This window comes from Marmota flaviventris, chromosome 9 (genome assembly GCF_047511675.1).
Source record: "Marmota flaviventris isolate mMarFla1 chromosome 9, mMarFla1.hap1, whole genome shotgun sequence".
Classification (NCBI taxonomy): Eukaryota; Metazoa; Chordata; class Mammalia; order Rodentia; family Sciuridae; genus Marmota; species Marmota flaviventris.
In genome coordinates this window covers 59,718,985-59,739,838 of record NC_092506.1, presented here as the reverse complement: position 1 = coordinate 59,739,838, position 20,854 = coordinate 59,718,985, and the positions used below count along the sequence as shown (strand labels likewise).

The window sequence follows — 20,854 nt, the reverse complement described above, 5'->3', positions numbered from 1 at the left end:
GCTCATTCATAGCCCTTTGACATCCCTGAGAGGCTGAGATTTTTGCCTGCTCCAAGGTAATAATAATAAGTATTTTTTGAGTTCATACTATGTGCTAAATACTGTGCTAAGTAAGTATTATCCATGGGTTATTGCACATAATTCTCACAAAAGCACTGAGAGGTAGATACCTCTTTCTTTCTTAGAAACGAGGGAAACAAGTCTCACAGAGAGTGAATTGACAGGGTGAGTCACAGAACATCTGCTCTTTCTATTGCCCCAAGCTTCCTTTTAGAGAGTCTATGAATATCTCCCAGGTGGAAAATCCCAGTCTCTGGGAGCAACGTTGAAGTTTAGAAACAACCATAATTGGCAGGAACAGCGGGTAGGAGATCAAGTTGAGAAATGCCATATTTGGGCAAATAGCAGGTGTAACCACAGGGAAGAGGGCTGGCTCTTTCTCCTGTGGGCCAGGGGGCAGTTCCAAGGGGCCTAGGAGTGTCAGTCTTGCAGGGCCTTGGAATTATCTGGGGATTCTTAATGGTATTCAGAATATATCATATACATTCTTATATATATCATATATATATAAATGGGGCTGGGAATTAGAGATTATCTGATTCAGGCACCATATTAATCCAAAGAGATTGTATAAATTACATAAAATCACCCACGGAGTGGCAGAACGGAAAGATAGCTCAGAGCTCACAAACCCCATCTCACAGCTCCTCATGCAGAGTCCAGGGTAGGCTAAGCTTCTGTCCCTCTCCAGATCTCTCTGGTCCTGTTCCAAGGGCACACAATATGGGGTAGGAGAGTAGGTAGTTCTTCAAAAGCAACTGGATTCAAGGTCTGAGAGTCACAATACTGTATTGTATATTTAAAAATCTGTCAAGAGAGTAGATCTTATGTTAAATGCTCTTACCACAGAAGGAAAACGACGAGGATGATGAAGGGAGCAGGAGGAAACTTGGAGGTGATAAATTTACTGTATTGATTGTGGCGATAGTTTCAGGAGTGTGGGCTCATATCCAAATGCATGAAGTTGTATACATTAAATCTCTACAGCTTTTCGTATGTCAATCCATGCCTGCCTGATGAGGCTACAGTCTCAGCCAGTGCTATAATAAAGTGTGAAAGAGAAGACTCCAATATCAAAAAGACCTGGCTTCAAGTCTGGACTCTGCATTTTACTACTGAGTGACTTTGAAAAAATTATAATTCCTTTGTGCCTTAACTTACTGGTTGGCTATAAGAGTAAGAAGTGATGGACAAATGCTCTCACTTTCCTTTTAGATAGACATTTCCCTAACACATCTTTTTTCTTTACAGAAGTCCTGAGAGAGCCAAGTACCCACTGTTCAGGGCTGCAACCTTGGTAATAGGTTTAGAAGATGTGAGTCCATGTAGAGTTGGTGATCAGTCTGTCCTTGGTCTTGAGACACATGATTTGGACATACTAACATTACAAAATTTTGAGCTTGAATAGATAGCTTGTGATGTCTATTGAATATTGAATTTGCACAGTTAATCTGTTTTATGTTTGACATGACATAGTACAGATGGCTTCTCTTTCAATTTTCAGTTCTCCTTTCATGGCTTGGCTGGCCACAAGGATGATCTTTTTCCTTTTTTCAATTCATATATCTCTTTTATTCAGGGTTTTTCAGAGAAGTAGAACTCATAGGATGGATGGATAAACAGACAGAAACAGAAACAGAGAAATGGAGAGAGAAAGAGAGGCTTATGTTGAGGAACTGGCTTACATGTTCATGGAGGCTAGTAAATCCCAAACCTGCAGGGTGGGCAGACAGATTCAAGGAAGTGTCAGCACTACAGTTTAAAGGTTACGGCTGTGTCTGCTGCAGAATTCCCTATTGCCTAGAGGAGATCCATCTTCTGTCTCCAAGGACCCTCAACTGATTGGATGTGGTACACCCACATTATAGAGGGTGATCTGCTTACCTCAAAGTCCATCAATTTACATGTTAATGACATCCAAAAACATTCTCATGGAAATAACTAAAAATGCATCTGACCAAAATGTCTGACTCTATGACCTTGGCAAGCTGTTACACAACATTCACCATCACAAGGTCATATGATTGTCCCATACACGTAATCACTGCTTAAATATTTGAGTTAGAAAAAACTTGCTAACTTATTACCTAATATTAGTGGATGGATATATAAAATGAACTTGGAATTTTTTTCTATTTCTGTATTTTTACCTCAGAAATGAAGCTTATTATAAAGTTATAGGCAGAAAAAGATGAGCTGAGAACGTGGGTGATTTGCCCAAGTATACACAGTAACAGGAACACTTTCTGTCCCCCTTTTATTGATTTGTTTTTAGGCTATATGCAGATATAAATATATTTAGTGTCCTTCATGATGGGATTTGAAGCCTGGAAATATTCCTACTGAAATCATGGGCCAATTACAACATTAGTAGTCCTGCTATTAAAACTTTGTTACTTTGGAATAAATACCATCCTTTCAGAAATAATATTTTCCTCAATCCAATAAAGCCATAATAAAATTATTTCAATATGTTCTTGACATAAAATTAATAATGAAATATTTTCCATTAAGTTTTGAAGATTTTTTATTGTGGTAAAATATAGATAATATAAAATTCACCATTTAAGTAATTGAGCATACAATTCAATAGCATCAAGTATATTAACACTGCTTTGCAACCATCACCACTATCCATTTCCAGAGCTTTTTAATATCTCAAACTGAAACTCTGTAACTTCCCAAGCTCACATAGGCCTAGCAATTGTATTCATTCCAGTTTCAACTACTCATTAGAGTTTCTAATCCATACAATGAGAATATTCTACCTTGAAATAAAATGCATTTAACATCTTTACAGTTCTGCAAACAATACATGTCAGGGACCCTTGTACTGATGGAAAAGACTGGAGACTCTCACATATTTCCAAATATCAATTTATAGGATTCTATAAAAATAAAGTATCAAGCATAACAAAATTTAAATTTTTTTCTGACACCTATATTAAAACTCAGTATCATTTAAAATATTGGACAGATACAGGACACACTAAAAAAGGGAAGACATGATCCAAGAGATATAAGATATGAATGAGACAAATAGACAAAACCATTCTCCTTTAGCCTGGAAAAAAGTAAGCTATCAGATCATGGCTACTAAACATGAAGCGTGAACTAACCTGGTTCTGTCACCCTCAACCAGGACAGGGTTATCTCTCAGGCACAAAAAACAAAGATAACCATCTTAGTACATAGCAGAGAGAAAACAGGGTTTGCACAGGCAGAGGAAATAAATGGCAGATGTTAAACAGGAAGCAATATAAATGGCAGTTAAGTAACTGGATTCAATTATCAAATTTAATTTCAAACCTTGGCACAGCACACAAAAGCTACGTGATTAGTTAAGTCACTTTGCTATTATAAGCTTCATTTCTATCACCTGTAATGAGTAGACAAAAATGGTACCAACCCCATAAAGCTGTGAGGATCACAAAAAAGCTATAAAGCACTTATCATAGTGACTGGAACATTGTAAGAACACAAGATAAGTGCATAAACACTATTATTAAGGGCTTGGATAAATTCCCAGGTAGTACATTATAAACCAACAGTGGGGACTGTGGCAAGCCCTGCCTTCCATAAATTGTCAGTTTAATTTCCCACATTAAAAAAAAAACAACAACTGTACATGTCAACTAAACAATAACTACATGACAAAAAGTTTAAAAAGCAGGAATAAAACTAAATCATCAATCATTTGTATACATTTCCTCCAAGGCATAGGCTGTTTTTCAACCTAGTTTCAATCAAATATCCTTATTATTTTAGTTAATATTACAATGTTTCATTTTTATAGTCTTTTAACCAGATAATATTCCATTAATATGGATTATCATACTTATTATTCCATGAAGCGACTAGACTGTAGTTTACTATTCCAGCTGGAGAAAAGCACTGATATGTTTACAGGCAACTAGAATTAAATTAGTGTTATGAAATAATTATATTAAACCAGTAAGGATAAGGGGAATTAGGATGGCAAGGGTCACCTATGTTCCACAGCTTGAATGTCCTTGTCACAACTGATCTTGAGCATTGCCAGCACCCGTGTTCTGATCTGCTTGGTCTTGGCACCGTAGATGATGGGATTGATTACAGGAGGCAGCAGCAGGTAGACATCCCCCATGAGAACATGCACGATTGGATCAAGGCTGTTTCCAAAGCGGTGCACCACCGAGAGGCCGATGAGTGGCACATAGAAGGCCAGGACCACACCAATGTGTGATACACAGGTCCCAAAGGCTTTGGCCCTTTCTGACTTGGACGGCAGTTGCAGAACTGTTCGTATAATCAGAAAGTAGGACAAGGAGATGAACATGACATCCACGCCCATGACCAGGAGAATGGCAGTAAGACCGTAGACCATATTGGGCAATGTGTCTGCATAGGCCAACTTCATCATATCCTGGTGCACACAGTAGGAGTGTGAGAGCACATTGGAGTGGCAGAAGGCCAGCCGCTTGATGAGTAGTGGCAGTGGGAAAAAGAAGAGGGATCCGCGGATCACAGCCACCATGCCAATCTGGGCTGTTACTGTATTATTGAGCACTGCAGCATGGCGCAGTGGGTGACAGATGGCCACATAACGGTCAAAGGCCATGGCCAGTAGGATGGTGGATTCAATGGCTGAGAGAGCATGAATGAAGAACATCTGGACAAGGCAGGCATCAAAAGAAATCTCCCGGGAGTCAAACCAGAAGAGGGCAAGGATCTTGGGCATGGTGGATGTGGACAAGGCCAGGTCAATGGCTGCCAGCATGCAAAGAAAGAGGTACATGGGAGCATGCAGTCTGCGCTCTGTTCTTACAATAAAGACTACAATGCAGTTTCCAAACAAGGCCACGGCGTACATTGAAAGCAGGGGGAAGCCGAACCAGAAATGGGCTTCCTCTAGTCCTGGGATACCAATAAGTACAAAGGTGGCATGTGTGAAGTTGCAGGAACTCATAGCTGGCACTGAGGAGGGGGAACTGCAGAGGTCCCACTGGCAGCCTGTTAAGACATAAGCACAATCAGAGAGTCCCCTGGAAACCTGGGAGTGAGTACTTCTAGCTTTCCTTCCCTCCTGTTCCCCACCACCACTTAAGCTCTTTTATAAGCTCCAAGTCCCTCTTTTCCAAAGGAAGGACTGTGACAGCTCAAATTCTTTGATTATTCACTGCCCTCCAGGTAGATTTAAATTTTTGAAAGGGGACTCAGGGAGACACATGATTATCCCCAAATGAAGAATTCCCAAATTTTTCTCAGGTTTTTCCTCTGGCCCATACCTTCATTGTCTGAGAAGGAGGTGGCTTTTTTTTTTTTTAAATTAGGTACACTCCTTTTAGGTAAACCTATCTTCTTTCCCTCCCTCTCTCTGCCTCTCCCTCCATTCTTTTTTTCCCTCTCTCCCTTCCTTATATTTATTTTGTATTGCATAAGCATTTCTTGTATGGTATATTATTCAGCTTTTTGTCACTGGGACAAAATAACCTGAGAAAAACAATTTAAAGGAGGAGACATTTATTTTGGCTTATGGCATCAGAAGTTTCAGTTCATGGTCAACTGACTTTTTTGCTGTGGGCTTACAGCGAGGCAGGAAATCATGGCAGAGAGGGTGTAGTGGAGTAGAGTTTCTCATCTCATGGTGATTGGAAAGCAAAGAGAGAGAGAGAGAGAGAGATAGAGAGAGAATGAGAGAGAGGGGGGAGAGAGAGAGAAAGAGAGAGAGAGAGAGAGAGAGAGAGAGAGAGAGAGAGAGAGAGAGAGAAGAGCAAAGGATAAGACCTACTACTCTTCCAGGGCATTCACCCTCAGTGACCAACGTCCTTATAATCCAATCATTTCCTAAAAGCCTCACCTTTAAACAGTGCTTCATTGAGAACCAAGGCTTCAACACATGGTTATGTTGATTTAGAGATGAAAAACATTTTCCTTGCCTTCTACATGGCTTGCTTAGGGTGGAAGACAGACAAACAATCAATGAATTTGAGTATTATGATAAATGCTAGCATAAGGTACACATTTAATGCATTGGAGGGGGAGAGGCATGGTCAGAGGAACCTTCCTGGAAAAATGATTCTTTTGTTCAGTCTTGAAACATGAGAGAAAGTTAGAGAAGGGAGTAAAAGCAAGGCAGTGGGGATAGGAAACACCACAGGTTTTCTAGGTAAATAGTTGGTCCTTAGTTCTAAGATCAGCAAGTGGGAAAACAAATGCAATTGCAATGGAAAAATAAGAAAAAGAAAACAAACCACAGGTAAGAGAAAAAGGCCCAAAGTCAATCTCTTAAGAAAAAAACAAAACTCATCTGGAATTGTAAAATCAAAGGTAGTTACTTCCTGTGATAACTTCTTCACCCCAAGGTCACCTCCAGCAGGTCCTAGAATATTCCCTGTGCAGACTCTTCACTCTGCTCCTGGCTGTTAGATACCACCCAACCTGAAAGGTGCCTCTAAGCCATTCCCACTTCCCCCAAAGAGAGCTTGGTTTGAGTCCTGATTTTGGAAGTCCTGATTTTACAATGATATTTTGAGATCTTTGTCTTTCCTAGAACCTGTCTCAACAAATTGCTCATGTCAAGGATGACATTTCATTTTTGGAAGCTCTATGTTGCTTTGTCCCAACCTCCTACTCCACTCAAACACCTGGGCTCTGACCTTATTAATCTTTTTCTCTGCTACATTCCTTTAGTACCAGCCCTTAAGAGGTAATTGTCTCTAAAAAGCCATTTTAGAAGGATGCTCTGACTCTTGGAAATCAATTCTTCAGGTGTTTCCACTGACAGTATTCAGGTTTTCATGTGATCCCTCGCAGGATTTTTTATGTCTAACCTGGGTTTTTATTGCAGCTGGGAGATACCCTTCAATACGCCTTAATGGAGAGGGGTTTAGAGACCAGTAGTCTTAAAATATGATATGATAAAGTGAGTACTAACAGCTTTGAATTGGATTCTCCCCATCTTGGATGAGCAAGGGCAAACAGATCCAGGGTTCACGTCTATTTTCTCTTCTCCATGTTTAGAATTTGTACAGAGGCACAATAGCTTCTCTTTCTAGACAAATATCAAATACCAATTATTCTACCAGTGCTATTGAAACACAAAGAGCACTTTTCAGAGGCAAACAATTATATTCTTCAGGGAGACAGAAGAGCTGGTATCTTGGATCCATCCATCTATGTCTCCATCATAAAGAACTTGTGGAGGGAGGTAGTAATTCAAACAAATCATGCTGAACAATGTGGGACAGAGCTAAGGAACCTTTCCTGGAGAAAGGCCAGGTCACTAGGCCACTGTCCCCAAGAACAATGGGGCCCAGGGTGAAGAGTAGTCCATCATGGAGGGGTATCAAGGAGAGCATGATATTTCCCTGTGCTGACAGACGCAGGGCCTCTGCTGGCCACAGGATCCTGTACTTCCTTAACCCCTCTCTTCACAGAACACCTTTTCTGCTTTGCTGGTACATGTACTTCCTTACTGAATTCCAGAAACTCTGGCCAATCATCTTGTCTCCCAATGTCCCTATCCAAGAAGACCTCATGTTTTCTGGCTTCCTGCCTGAAGTGTCTCCTTGCTATACCCAACTCCAGCTTCTCTTTGGATCTGAATGTGACAGCTAGGTTCATTCTCACCTGCCTTTCTGGACTGGTAGCTAAGGGACTTTTTAAGTCCATGAAGGTGTGGGTGGGTTACAAGTGTTGTCCTATCATGAACCTGTTTGTGGGAGCTTCAAGGTCTGTGAGACTGGCAGGAGCCTCAGTTTGTCAGGCTCCAGGTGAGGATATACTCACCTGAGAATGGTGAGTCCAATTCAGAGAAAGCAGCTGGAGCTGGCCTTCTATTTCTGTAACAGGCTTTTTTTAAATAACGCTCCCTGGAAGGCCCATGGGAACAGGCTGTGGGAGTAGGAGCTGAGGCCCCAGGGACTTGGCAGCAGAGGAATAAAATCTCCATGTCCACTGTGTGCCACTCTCATGGCTTCCCACTGTTTCTTTCTAGGGGGGCAATCTCAAAGGGCTCCTTTCCTCCGCCATTGCCATCACACTGACACACACAGGTCTCTTGACAATGTGGCCTGACTCTTTCAGGCAACCCAAGCTCTCACAGTTAGCCCCAGGGGTAGTGTGTTTCTTCATTAGCCACTCTGCAGGACACGACAGGCAAATGGGTGAACAGTTATGGTCCTTGGGCTCTTGAAATTCACATCTTCTTTAAAAACCAAGATGGATACACAGAAAAGAAGCCCTACAATTCAAAATAGGGTCATGCGCATCTCCGTATGTTTCCCCAGTTTCTCTTTCAGTTGAAAAACAGCCTTTGAGGTAGTGAAATCTTTCCTTATTGCACCTGTGTCACAGATAAATGACAGATGCAATAAGAACTCTTTGCTGTAGGTTACAGTGTTTACAATGGTTGGAGAAATCTATATGCAGACTTTTCATTCATTCGCATTCAACAAATATTTGTCAAGTGCCTATAATATCATAAGCAAAATAGACAAAAAAATCCCCACCTTATGGAGTGTACATTCTGATGAGGGAGGCAGACAATAAAGAAATTAATACATAAACTAAATAAGATGTTAGGTTTTCATAAGAAGAACAAATATCAGGGAGAAGGGAACAGATAACTATCAGGGGGAAGGAGTTGAACTTCAGATGAAGTTGCCAAGGAAGGCCTCACGTAATGGAGTGATTTGAGGAGAGGCCCAAGAAGTGAGGAATATATCTATGGATATATAGGAAAGACCATTCCAAGAAGAAGGAACAGATATTACAAGTAAAATCCTTGAGGAGGGAGTGTTTCTGGAAGAAAGCCAGTGCTCCTGAGCAGAGAGAATAGGTAGAAAGTAGAAGGGATGAATCGAGGGTTCTGGGAATTGGGCCATATTGGGCCTTATAAGGACTTACAGGCCATTTAAGGACTTTCACTTAGCCTTTGAGTGTGCTGAGGGTCTATGTGAAAATTTATAGAAAGATTTATAAAAAAGGATCTGAAGTGAATTAGACTTCAAATTTTATCAGAATGTTTTTCTCTAATTGCCCTCTAGACTCATTTGCCTTGGTATGTCATTGCCCATTCTGATCTTTCTTTCCTCATTTCCTTTTTGTGACTTGTTCATGCTTTGAGCCTTTACGACCTAGCTCCAGCAAGCATCCCCAGGCCCCCTGACCCCCTGATCTTTATCTTCCAATGACATATGCTCTGCATCACACGCAACAGGGTTATCTTTGTACTTTATGTAGTACTTTATCCCCCAGCCTCTCCACACTTAGAGAGCTAAGCACATTAGTTTACACTTATCATTTCACTGCAATCTCTGAAAAGAGGAACAGAAATACTTTCTTATCAATCAGACACCAAGAGTTTCTTATTATTCACCTGTATCTGGCCTTGGAGTTTATTCATTGTGTAATAAACATTTCCTTAGTAATATCTTATGTGGGTACCATTGCTGTGCTTAGGTGCTGCAGAGGTAAATAAGATTAAGTCCTTGCTTTAAATGTGTTCACAGATATTGATGCAATCTAAGATGGGATGTATTTACAAATTTAGTTAAGAAAAATGAAAACTTAAATTACATAATTTTCTTCATTCCTCACATCTAATTCTTAAACTAATCTTGTCTAAATTTTCTAATAACCTATCAAATGTTTGCTTTTATTCTCATTTTTACCCCCACAACTGTGTTCAAGTAGCTGTAACAGTGGCCTATGACTGCTACTGCTCTGGCTTATGGGTCCCTGCACACTGTGAGCTTGTCCGTCCTGGTTGAAGCATGGCGTTTTCTCTGCAGCTCACCCATTCCGCAAGCATCCAACTTGCTCACTTCTTAGTGATGAAAGCTCACCATTTTCCAGGATTGGATTGCTAGACAGTAGGGCTGCGTACAGGTTAGTGCATAGGAGGGGAGGTGCTGGGGTGGGGGGAAATCTGTGGAAGTGGTGTGAACAATCAGATGTTTGGTTCTTGAGAATGAAATTCCTTCTTTTTCTCCTTTTTTTTAGGACTCTGAGTACCTCAATGCTTCTCCAGCCCACATCATTCCTTTTCCTTCTCCACTTTCTCCACACCCCACTTTATGTATTGTGTGGAAACAATTAAACAAAAATCTAGTGTCTCATCCTATGTCATTTGAGCTCTTCTACTTTCCATCCTGGACCTTCTATAGCTTTTTGGGGTGTGTGTAATGAGGATGATCTATAGGGTACAGGTGAGGGAATAGAAAAGGATAGAAATAAACAGAAACTGGCTATTGATTCAAAATATAAATCACCTCTTTAAAATGGCCTTCTCACTTTTATGTTTTTATCAGCACTCATTAATTACTAGATAAGGTGTGTTGGAGAGAGGAAGAACTAAAGCTGTATGGCATGAGGGCAAGCTTACATGAAGCTACATGAATCATGGTGAAACTTTCATATTGAAGGGGGCATCTCCTACTGTCACCTTCAAAATATGGAGCTCCATGAAAATTTATCTGTAGACACTAAGAATAATTTTCTGATATTGGAGAGATTTGTTATCTTCTTGTGTGCCCTCCAAAGCCTTATGCTCCTTTTAAGATGTAGTTTGTTTATTCATTAATCCAACCAAGATTAAAAGCTACTGTGGGACCGTCACTGTGGATAGAAATGTAGGAACAACAATGACTATGACACAGTTCCTTGTCTTGAAAAGTGAGCTCAGAGCCTGCTGTGGGAAGAAAGGATACTGGAGAGTCTGAAGAGGATTGTCAAGAAGCACAAAGTGTTACAGGGGTACCTGGGAGGACACCATGAAGACAGAAGGGGTCAGTAAAGGCTTTGAAATAGGATCACCTCTCCTGTAAATCAGAGGGAAGGAGACAGAGTGCTATCGGTAGAGGTAACAGTTTGTGCAAAGGCTTGAAGGTGACAGCAGTCACTCAGGATTAAGGAAATGCAGGGTGTTCATTGTGCCTGGAGCATTATGCAGAGGAGAAGCAGTGAAACTTGAGAGGTCAATAGAGTCAGTCATTGAAACATATTATTATTTTTACTATGTGGCAAATCCTTGGAAGATAGCATGTATGAAATAATTCCTTATCCTTAACAAACCTTATTTCTGATGAGGAAACCAGAAAAAAACCCATATATTAATATTAACATGTTGGTCTGTAAAAGTGCTAAAAATTAAAAATAGCAGGTAAGAATGAGAGTGGATACAAGGCATGAATTGAGGGAAAGGTGGTGGTGTTATTATTTTCATACCATCAAGAATCCTGCAATAAGGCACTCGAACAGGGAAGGGACCTGCATGAAGTGAGGAGGTCAGCCATGTGGGTTTATGAGGGAAGAACATTCCAGGCAGGGAGAATAGTAAGTGTGAAATGTGATGATGAAACCTGCTTGATGAACTAAAAAAAAAATTCAGATTAGTGTGGGTATAGTAGGATTAGTCAAGTAACAGGGGATGGAGTTGGTTGGGATGGTGGGGGAAGTCAGATCAGACAGATTGCTCATGAACTATTACTGTGAATTTTCCACAGATAAAACAAGAGGCCACTGGAACATGCTGAACAGAGAAAGTAACAAGATCTGCCTGTGTATTAAAACAAGCACTCTGGTATGATTGCTATTAAACCCCATGCTGCTGTGAGGGGAAATGGGTTATCCAGCAAGGATGGATGAAAGAAGACCCTCTATGAAGCTATACACAAATGACTTCAGGTCCAAGATGATGGCTGGCATTGTGATGGTAGCAGTAGAGGTGATGTAAGGGGGTGAATTCTTGACTTGCTGATAGGTTGGTTTTAGAATAAAAGTGAAAGAGAGGCATTAGGGTAATTCTTGGTTAGGGACGACTGGTTGAGGCTGTGTTTTCCTTGATGGGAATAGTAGGATTTTGTACATGTTGAGTCTAAGAATTTTGAGACATTTTAGTATAGATATTGATGCATAGGCAATTGGGTGAGTGTGGAGTATAAATACTAACTTGGGTTTTGTCAGGATATGGGTGATATTTAAAGTCATGATGTTAGGTGAAATGGGAGTAGGACAAAGGGAAAAGAAAAAGGTCTGAGGAAAAAATACCAAGGTATTCTAACATATGAAAATGAAGACTAATGACAACCAAGATGAAAATATTATTGTACACATGTTGAGAATTCTTACATCACCCTTATTATTAAGTAGCCAGTACTGTAGTCACTTTATAAATTCCCTGTAAATATGAATGAATACTTCTGTTTTCTATCTGGACCTGATATCAGCTCTAGAGCCCAACTTACCTGAGTGATATCAAGGGGGAGAAATTCTAGACTTAAGGCTTAGAATGTTCATGATGCCCATGTCATTGAAGTATCTGCTTTAAAAACTTGAGAATTAGTGTAAATACACAGGGTACAGATGACTAACATTCTAGAGTAAGCTGTCACATGATATGACACAGATTTGAACATTTCTAAGTAAATGATGCAAATTTTAGTTAATTTGCAATTTATGGTCATTTCAAGTGAATTGATGGAGGGCTGAGAGAAATTTCAGTATATGTTTCAGTCAGGAAAGATCATCAGATAGGACATACTTGTAAGGTCTGAAGATTTTGATTTGAGTGTTTTCTTCCTAATTTGGTTGAAAATTTCTGGAGGACAGAGGCGTATATTTCTTAAAAACTTATTTGTATTTTTACTTCTTTATGTCCTCCAGCACAAATCATATGGACTGATGTACTTGTACATATACTAATTATATATACATATATATTATATTACACTATCGGTAGCAGTATAGCACTTAATTTAAGAGTGTGGGAACCCTGGAGTCAGATTGCATGGGTATGCTCTGCCACTTACTAGATGTTTAAGCCAGCTACTTAATATTTTATGACTCAAATTTCTCGTTAGTAATGGAATAATATGTATTTGGAAAAAATATTTTAATTCATGTAAAAATACTTAAGACTCATAACCTTTCAAGGGAAATAATAAATATTAGTTTAAATTATTAGTATAGTCGGAAAACATTATCTACTTTTCACAAAGGAGGGACTTCTTCGTGTGCATTCTAACTTCTATGAGGTGGCTGAGGCAAGAGTAAAATGGCTGTCGAAAGGGATCAAAGGCAACATTGGTTTGAAGAAAAAGTGGTAAGGGGGAGAAATTCTAGACTTAAGGCTAATAATGTTCATGCTTCCCATTTGTATATCTATTCCTCCTCATCTATAAACTAGGAAGGTTAGAATAGCTGATGTTCTAGAAAACATTCCAGCTTTAACTTTAAATAATTGTATATTCAGTTTCAATGAGCAACAGATTTTGTTTTGATTTCTTAATTGATAACATGGCTGGAGGTAGAAGGATCCATCTATCTCTAGACTACTACGATTCTATGTTTCTTTAGAATGGAGAATTTTTATCACAGCTCTACGTATCTGTTTGGTCTTCACACTGTAGATAATGGGGTTCATTACAGGAGGGATCAGCAGATAGGTGTTAGCGATCATGGTATGTACATATGGCGGGGCTCCTTTTCCAAATCTGTGCACAAAGGACAGACTGATCAATGGAATATAGAATATAGCCACAGCCCCAATGTGGGAGATGCATGTGCTGAAGGCTTTCCTCCTCTCTTCAGGGGAAGCAATGCTGAGGACAGTCCTAATGATCAAAACATAGGAAAGGAGGATGAGGACTGAGTCCACACCAACAGTAGAAATCATGGCAGTCAATCCAACTGCACTGTTGATCCTGGTGTCTGTGCATGAGAGCTTCATCACATCAGGGTGGAAGCAGTAGGAGTGGTGGAGCACGTGACTGTTGCAGAAGGACAATCTTTTAAGAAGTGCTACCATTGGTGTCAACATTAGGGTTCCCCTGATGACAATTGCCACTCCAATTTGAGCTATTCTATAGTAGGTTAAAATAGTGGCATACCTAAGGGGATTAGAGATGGCCACAAAACGATCAAAAGCCATAGCCAACAGTACTGAAGATTCCATGACAGTGAAGAGTTTGATAAAGAACATCTGTGACAAGCAGGCATTGAAGCTGATCTCCCTGGCATTAAACCAGAATATGCCCAGCATGGTGACCAGAGTGGATATGGACAGCCCAAGGTCTGTGGTGGACAGCATGGACAGGAAATAATACATGGGTTCGTGGAGACTGGGCTGCGTGACAATGACAAAGAGAATCAGGCTGTTCCCTGAGAGGGCAGTTGCATAGAGAAAGCAGAAGGGAATGGAGATCCAGGTGTGGAAGGCTTCCAGCCCAGGAACACCAGTAAGCAGGAAAATGATGGAAGAGGATGTGAAGTTCTGGAAACTTGACATACTGGATTAAAAGTACACAGAACAAGTCTGAAACAAAAAAGCTACATTAGGATTATTTCTAATTATAAATATTCAAACAGAAAACTGACCAAAGATGAATATCTATATAATATATAAAATTATGAATGGATCACTTAAATTGATAAAAATGACATGTAAGATTTCAACCACTGGGGTAGATATCCTAAAAATATTTGCCTAAGCCCACAATTTTCCTTCTCTGGGGCTCTTTGCTGTTAGCTATATTTATCTCATGTGACCTCTCTTCCACTGTTATAGCTGTAGATGACTGGACTAAAAATAGACACTTTATCCTAGATTGACAAATCATATTTCATTCTTCTTGGGATTTTTTGTAAGAAAGAGGTAGCCATTTAATTTTTTTCTATATAGTTGGCACCAGAGAAAAATAGACTGGGAATGTGGAGTTAATGGTAATTAGCTGTAAGTATGGAAAGCAGAGACACTTACAGACAATATTGGAAGCCAGAAATTATAGATAAAGAGATAATTATTACAGAAAGTAACATATGTGAAATGACAAATAAACAAACTAGAAACTAAGGCAGTCATGCACTTGCCTGCAGCATCCAATCATTAAAGGGGCCCTTACGCCACAGCACCTGCCATCACATTTGGAAGAAACAGAGAGGAAGAACACAGACCTACCACTAGACTTAGAGAATGCTGCTCTTCACCTGGCATAATGGGCTGCCACGTTCAAGTATATATCTGTCTTGTTTATGCCTGAAGACTTGTTCTCCAGAACAGATGTTCTCCATTTTGTTAAGACACAGGAGATACCTAATAGAATGTCACTGTTTTGTTTTGAAGGGACAGATACAACTTTGTTGATAACATCACAATTCTTTCTTTATTGAGTAGAGAGTTGGTGACTAGGAAGAGAGATATGTATGTGAGTTTAAAATAGGGACAAATGGGAAAAATAGAGAGATTATGGCTTTGTCTGGAGAAGGTTCAATCAATGAAAGAGCAATTTTAGGATAGGTTCTTCAGAGGGAAAAAAGGTACTGAGCAGCTGACAGCAAGTGTAAGATAAAAAGGGGAATGAAAGGATCCCAAATTTCCAGACCCCAAGAACTCACCCAGAAAAAGTGTTAACTTAAAGATCACCTGAAGAAACTTTATTAAAAAAATGAAAAAAATTAGCTAAAATTATCAGAAAATTAGAGGGAAAAAAGAAGTGTGTTATATAAGCTGACCAAATAAGTAGACTATAAGTTTATGTTCTGATATTGACAGTAATGAGTGTCTTCAGGGGAGTGATGCATGTAATGTCTTAAACGTATAATGGAACTTCACAACAGGAAGATAATTTAATAACAATGCATTGTTTACTTCAAAGCTACTAGAGATAGGATTTTAACTGTTGTCATCACAAAGAAATAATAAATATTTGAAGTTAAGGATATGCTAATTAGCCTGATTTGATCATTGCAAAAGGTATACATGTATGGAAATACCACATTGTGTCCCATAAATACACACAGTATTATCGGTCAGTTAGAAGTAAAATAATTTTATAAACTAAAAGAGACAAACATAAAGTGAACATTCAATAGGTTTGTAGAATTTGGAGAAGCCTTTCTAGAGAAGGTGTTGCTAATAAAATAAAACAGAATCACTGGAGTAGATGAAGGGAATTGAAGGAGAGGGAGGAGGGATGGGATAAAGAAAGACAGTGGAATGAATCTGACCTAAGTTTTCTGTGCACACATATGAATACACCACAGCAAATCTCATCATCATGCACATCCACAAGACACTAATTAAAAAACAAAACAAAACTATGTGTAAATAGCAGAAAGATGGATAGAGTAGAGGGACGGGAACAGAGGGAGGAGATAGGGAAGAAAAGGGAAGTACTGGGAACTGAATTAGAGCAAATTATATTCCGTGCTTTTGTGATTATGTCAGAATGAATCCTAATGTTATGTATCACTAAAAAGAATCAACGATTTCTGTGTGCTGTCTCAATTGAGATGAAGAGTTACAAGTCCTTTAGAATGCAATATGTAAAAATGTTGAGCAGGAATGTTCTCATGAAATTTCTTACCTTGATCTTCCCTTTCACTCTCAGGACATTTACTGAGTACCTATTTTTGCATAGTGCTGTTAAAAGTTAAGGAACAAAATAAATAAAAATCCCTTAAAGAGTTTATAATCAAGTAAGTGAGAAAGATAAGTACTGCTTCTTAATAACTTCAATATCTAGTGTATAAGATAAATATTAAAATGGTTATGGAAGTACAGAGGACTTTCTGTACATACCAATTAACTCTGGATATCATCACTTTTATTTCATATGCAATGATTGAGTTCCAATTTTCATCATTGAGTTCTAAAATCCTATTAAAAAACACTTTAAAAAATTAAACTGCTACCTGAACAATTTATTTTTCACCCTAACCTTTTAATGGCTCTCTTTATATTGTTTCAATAATTCATTATTTGTTGCCCATTTCATTCTTTTTCCTTCCTTTTCTTGCTGAGAGATCATAAACCAAACCTGACACCAAACCACAGAGCACAGTTTGATCTGGTCTGTCTTCAAGTCCTCTCCTTTTCATGGCTCTTCAACCATATCTTCCTGCATTCTGTCCTCATCCATGCTGGGTTCAGAGACAGGTGATTGATTGCATGTTCCTTCTCACGGCCAATAGCTCTACTTAGCCTCCTATCATAAATGTTAGTTCAGTTCAATAGCAAACACACATTGGGCATCCACTGAATCTTGTGTCAGCCACTAAAAAGAGGAAGCAAGTGAAATAACAGAGGTTTTGTGCCCATGGAAGCCATGGCGTTTGTCAAGGGCTGAAAAACCCAGGCTTAGAAGGGTGAATTATATTATTATTATTATTATTATTATTATATCTTCTTATAATATCTTATTATGTTTATTAAGAATCTGGTGATTATTATAAAAATGAAAATTGATTTTGAACACCTGCTGCATGTCAGACACTGTATTAGGGACAGTGCTTTTCAAAGGAATAAGAGACAAAGAAAGAAAGTCACTAGCTATAGATTGCACAAAGATATCAGATATCTGAGAGATAAGGCCTGGAAATTGTGTGGAGTGACAGATTCGGAGTATGTGTGTCTACTTCTGTGTGTCAAGAAGAATAAGTTCCAAGAAATCTGAACAGAGTAGATGAATTGTAACTGTGTAAAGTTTTGATGGGTGTATGTGAATTTACAAGGATGAGCAACAGGAAAAGGGTGTTTTTGATGTAGATAACAGGAGCATAGGTAACATGAGATATGAAGGAAAAATAATAGTTATCAGTTTATCATATAACTGCAAGAAAATTAACACGATGGAAACTTAAGCGTGAGGCAGGGTGCTGTGGGTGATGAAGCTAGAGGAATCATCAGGGTCAGGTCATACAACTTGAATTCTGAGGGAAGGAAGAAGGACTTTGATTTTAGTTGCACAACATCAAAAACCAGGCATTTCCAAATATTTTATGAATAAATAAGCAAATCATTCTCCATCTCTTCTAATTTAACTCCAACAAAATTCCTTTCCTTCTTTAGTATTTTGTTTGCTACCATTGATTCCTTTTCTGCAGTCTCCAATACTCAAGTTTTGTCCCAACTCAAAAATGAAAGCTTCCTACACTGTAGTATAGATATTTTCCACACATTCAATTTGATCAGTATATATTGAATAGCCTCATTATTGACCTCTGTGCTTAGATAGCAAAGAATATAAAACACAAATCTTCTTTCTTCTTTGCATTTTTATAATGCTAAAAAGTTATTTGAAGAACAGTCTGCTTTTGTTCATTATTCCTTCACCTTCAGTAACAGAATGTTTTTCTCTAATAACTCTCAGAGACTCCCCCAACTGATGTCACTGATGATTTTATAAATACCAAGTATAATAGTTTATTTTCAGATTTGTTTTTCTTTCCATCATCTCAAATTTTGGCAACGGGGATTACCTCTTCCTTGAAATTTTCTCCTTCAGTGGCTTCAATGCCAGTTGTTCTGGCATTTTTCCTATTTATCAAGCAATGTTTTTGTTCTGTCTCACAAATTGTGGCATCCTTAAAGGGTGCTTTTCTTCCAAGAAGTTCCTCTTCTTTCTCTCCATACAATGTCCTTAGAATATCCTAGTTATTTCCATGGCTTTAAACAGACCTTGCATCCAGATAATTCACAAGTCTGCAATCTAATTATAGCATATCCTGAGATCTATGCTTCAAAAGTTAGCAGACTGTTGTGGCAACATGTCTGGGCTTAAACTGAAGGCAGTAATGAAAAGTGAAAGTAGGCAATCAAATCTTCCAATTAGAGAAATTCTGGCAGCAGTTTGGAGGAAAAAAAATCAGAACTCCTGCTTTTAGTAAATAAAAGGTGAATGAAGTACTTTACCTCTGAGGGACATCCCCATCCATCCATAAACCCTCATGTACTTCACCTTCAATGCAAGCCAAACAGAAATCATTCTCTGCCCCATTCTAAACCCAGCTCTTTCTTCTGTTACATTTTTCAGCAAATGGCATGAAGCTCTAGTAATCATCTAATTAGAATTAGTCTCCATCCACAACATATACACATTCTCTTCCTATTTCTTTCTGTCTCTCATGCCCTACATACAAATATTCATTAATTTATACTGATTCTACTTCCGAAATGTCAAAAACTGGAGCCTCAGGAGGTCTATATGTAAACACCAAGTCTAGGAAACTGTAGCAAACTGTTGCTGGTATATTTGTTGTATTTCATTGCAATTTTCTGACTTTGAGAAAATAAAGTTGTATTTCATTTCAGTTTTCTTACTTTGGTTAAACAAACAAACAAACAAACAAACCCTAAACTGCTCATAGTAGAGAATAAAAAGGGATTGATGAATATTCATTGAGGGAAGCACTATACTTCTCCCAAGCTACCTTTTTTTTTTTTTTTTTTTAAATTCCATCACTCTCAAATCTGACTCATTTTCTCCAATCCACATACACTGAAATTCTCTTTTGTGTGAAATAAGCTATATTCTCTCAACTAATTTTCCTATTCGGATCTCAAAGACACTCTTTTCTCATTGCACTGTTAAGCGCTGTAGCTTGTGGCTGTCTTTAGCTGCTAAGTTAGACCATATGGCCTCATCAATATTCTCTAAAACATCACTGATGGCATGGTTATAGTGTATGACAGTTATAGTGTATAGCTCGTTGCTCAAATACTGACAGGTTTTGAGACCTTGTATAGCAATACAAATCTACATTTTTTTTGACACTTGATCAGCAAACATTATTGTGCTTTATAAGATTCTTTTAATTTGTACTAGAACACATATGGCAACTATTAGTAGATTCACTTTAAACTCACTTTTCTGATAAATAAACTGAATTTAAGAGCACTGATAAAAACATATTCAGGATCACACACAACTGGTGAATGTCAGAGCTGGGATTTTTAACTCAGTGCTTTTTAATTCCAATGTTTTCAGGAAAGTTTATTTCACTGATACCTACAAAAAATGTAAACATCCTTTGATTTAGTTTCTTCATCTATAAGATAGGATAGATACTATGCGTAACAGGTTTCTGGCATGCAGAAGGTATTCCAAACTGCTAATTTTAAAGGTTTAGTAAAAGGCATTGGGCTTAGGAATGAGGCTCACTAATCATGATAAATGTAATAGTGCACTAATTAAATTATCTAACAACAGTATCCAAGCCCTGCCAGGCAGAACAAATTGTCCATTTTCTGCAGATTTCCTGGGAATAAATAACTCTACAAATTGTATCATCTTCTTAATCCCACCAACCTATCATCTGATCTAATTCTGCCCATTGTGATAAAATTCTTCCCTGTGGATAAGAAGGGGCATCTCACCTAGAGTCAGGCATGCTCACTGAACAGTTACTCACAGAGCACATCCAGCAGTTCTGCTGTCCTCTCAGTCTGACTCAGATGCTGGAGGAAGCTTCAGATTCCAGACGATGACTGAACTTATGAGACTTATTTCAGCTTGGTTGGAGAAAGGCATAGAGCTGAGAGGCCAGTTCCCATTGGTGGTGCTAATTCACCGTGTCTTTGGGTTATGGGTTCCCAGAGGACTTGCTTGATACAGTTTTTTTATATTTGTTCCATTATGCAATTATTTATTGTAGCTTCATGATTTATGGGCCGGTATAACTCTTTTTGTACTGGGAATTGAACTCAGGGGCATTTGGCCACTGAGCCACAGTCCCAGCCCCATTTTATATTTTATTTAGTGACAGGGTCTCACTGAGTTGCTTACTGCCTGGCTTTTTGCCGAGTCTGGCTTTGGGCTTGTGATCCTCTGGACTTACCTTCCCGAACTGCTGGGATTATAGGCCTGGCTAATGATGTAACTCTTCTGTTGTGCCATTTTATTTTAAAAAAGTTTTCCTTAACAGCTTTATTGAGATCTAATTAATATGCTGTAAAATTCATCCATTTATAGTGTATATTTTAAAAGATTTTAGCAAAGTCACAGACTTATGCAGCAATCACCTTCACAAT

General features: G+C 38.6%; 2 protein-coding genes across 2 annotated transcripts; both read right to left on the bottom strand.

Annotated features, from left to right (window-relative positions):
- Positions 1-3,996: 3,996 nt before the first annotated feature.
- On the bottom strand, positions 3,997-20,305 carry LOC114098428 (olfactory receptor 51E2). Its single transcript, XM_027942670.2, has 2 exons — positions 20,236-20,305; positions 3,997-5,052 (listed from the first exon to the last, which is right to left on the bottom strand). Exon 2 carries the CDS (start codon positions 5,006-5,008, stop codon positions 4,046-4,048), a length of 963 nt encoding a protein of 320 aa, XP_027798471.1. The 5' UTR covers positions 5,009-5,052; positions 20,236-20,305; the 3' UTR covers positions 3,997-4,045.
- Positions 13,388-14,332, bottom strand: LOC114098429 (olfactory receptor OR51C1). The gene has a single exon (XM_027942672.2). The coding sequence runs from the start codon at positions 14,330-14,332 to the stop codon at positions 13,388-13,390; it is 945 nt and encodes a 314-aa protein (XP_027798473.2).
- Positions 20,306-20,854: the final 549 nt, after the last annotated feature.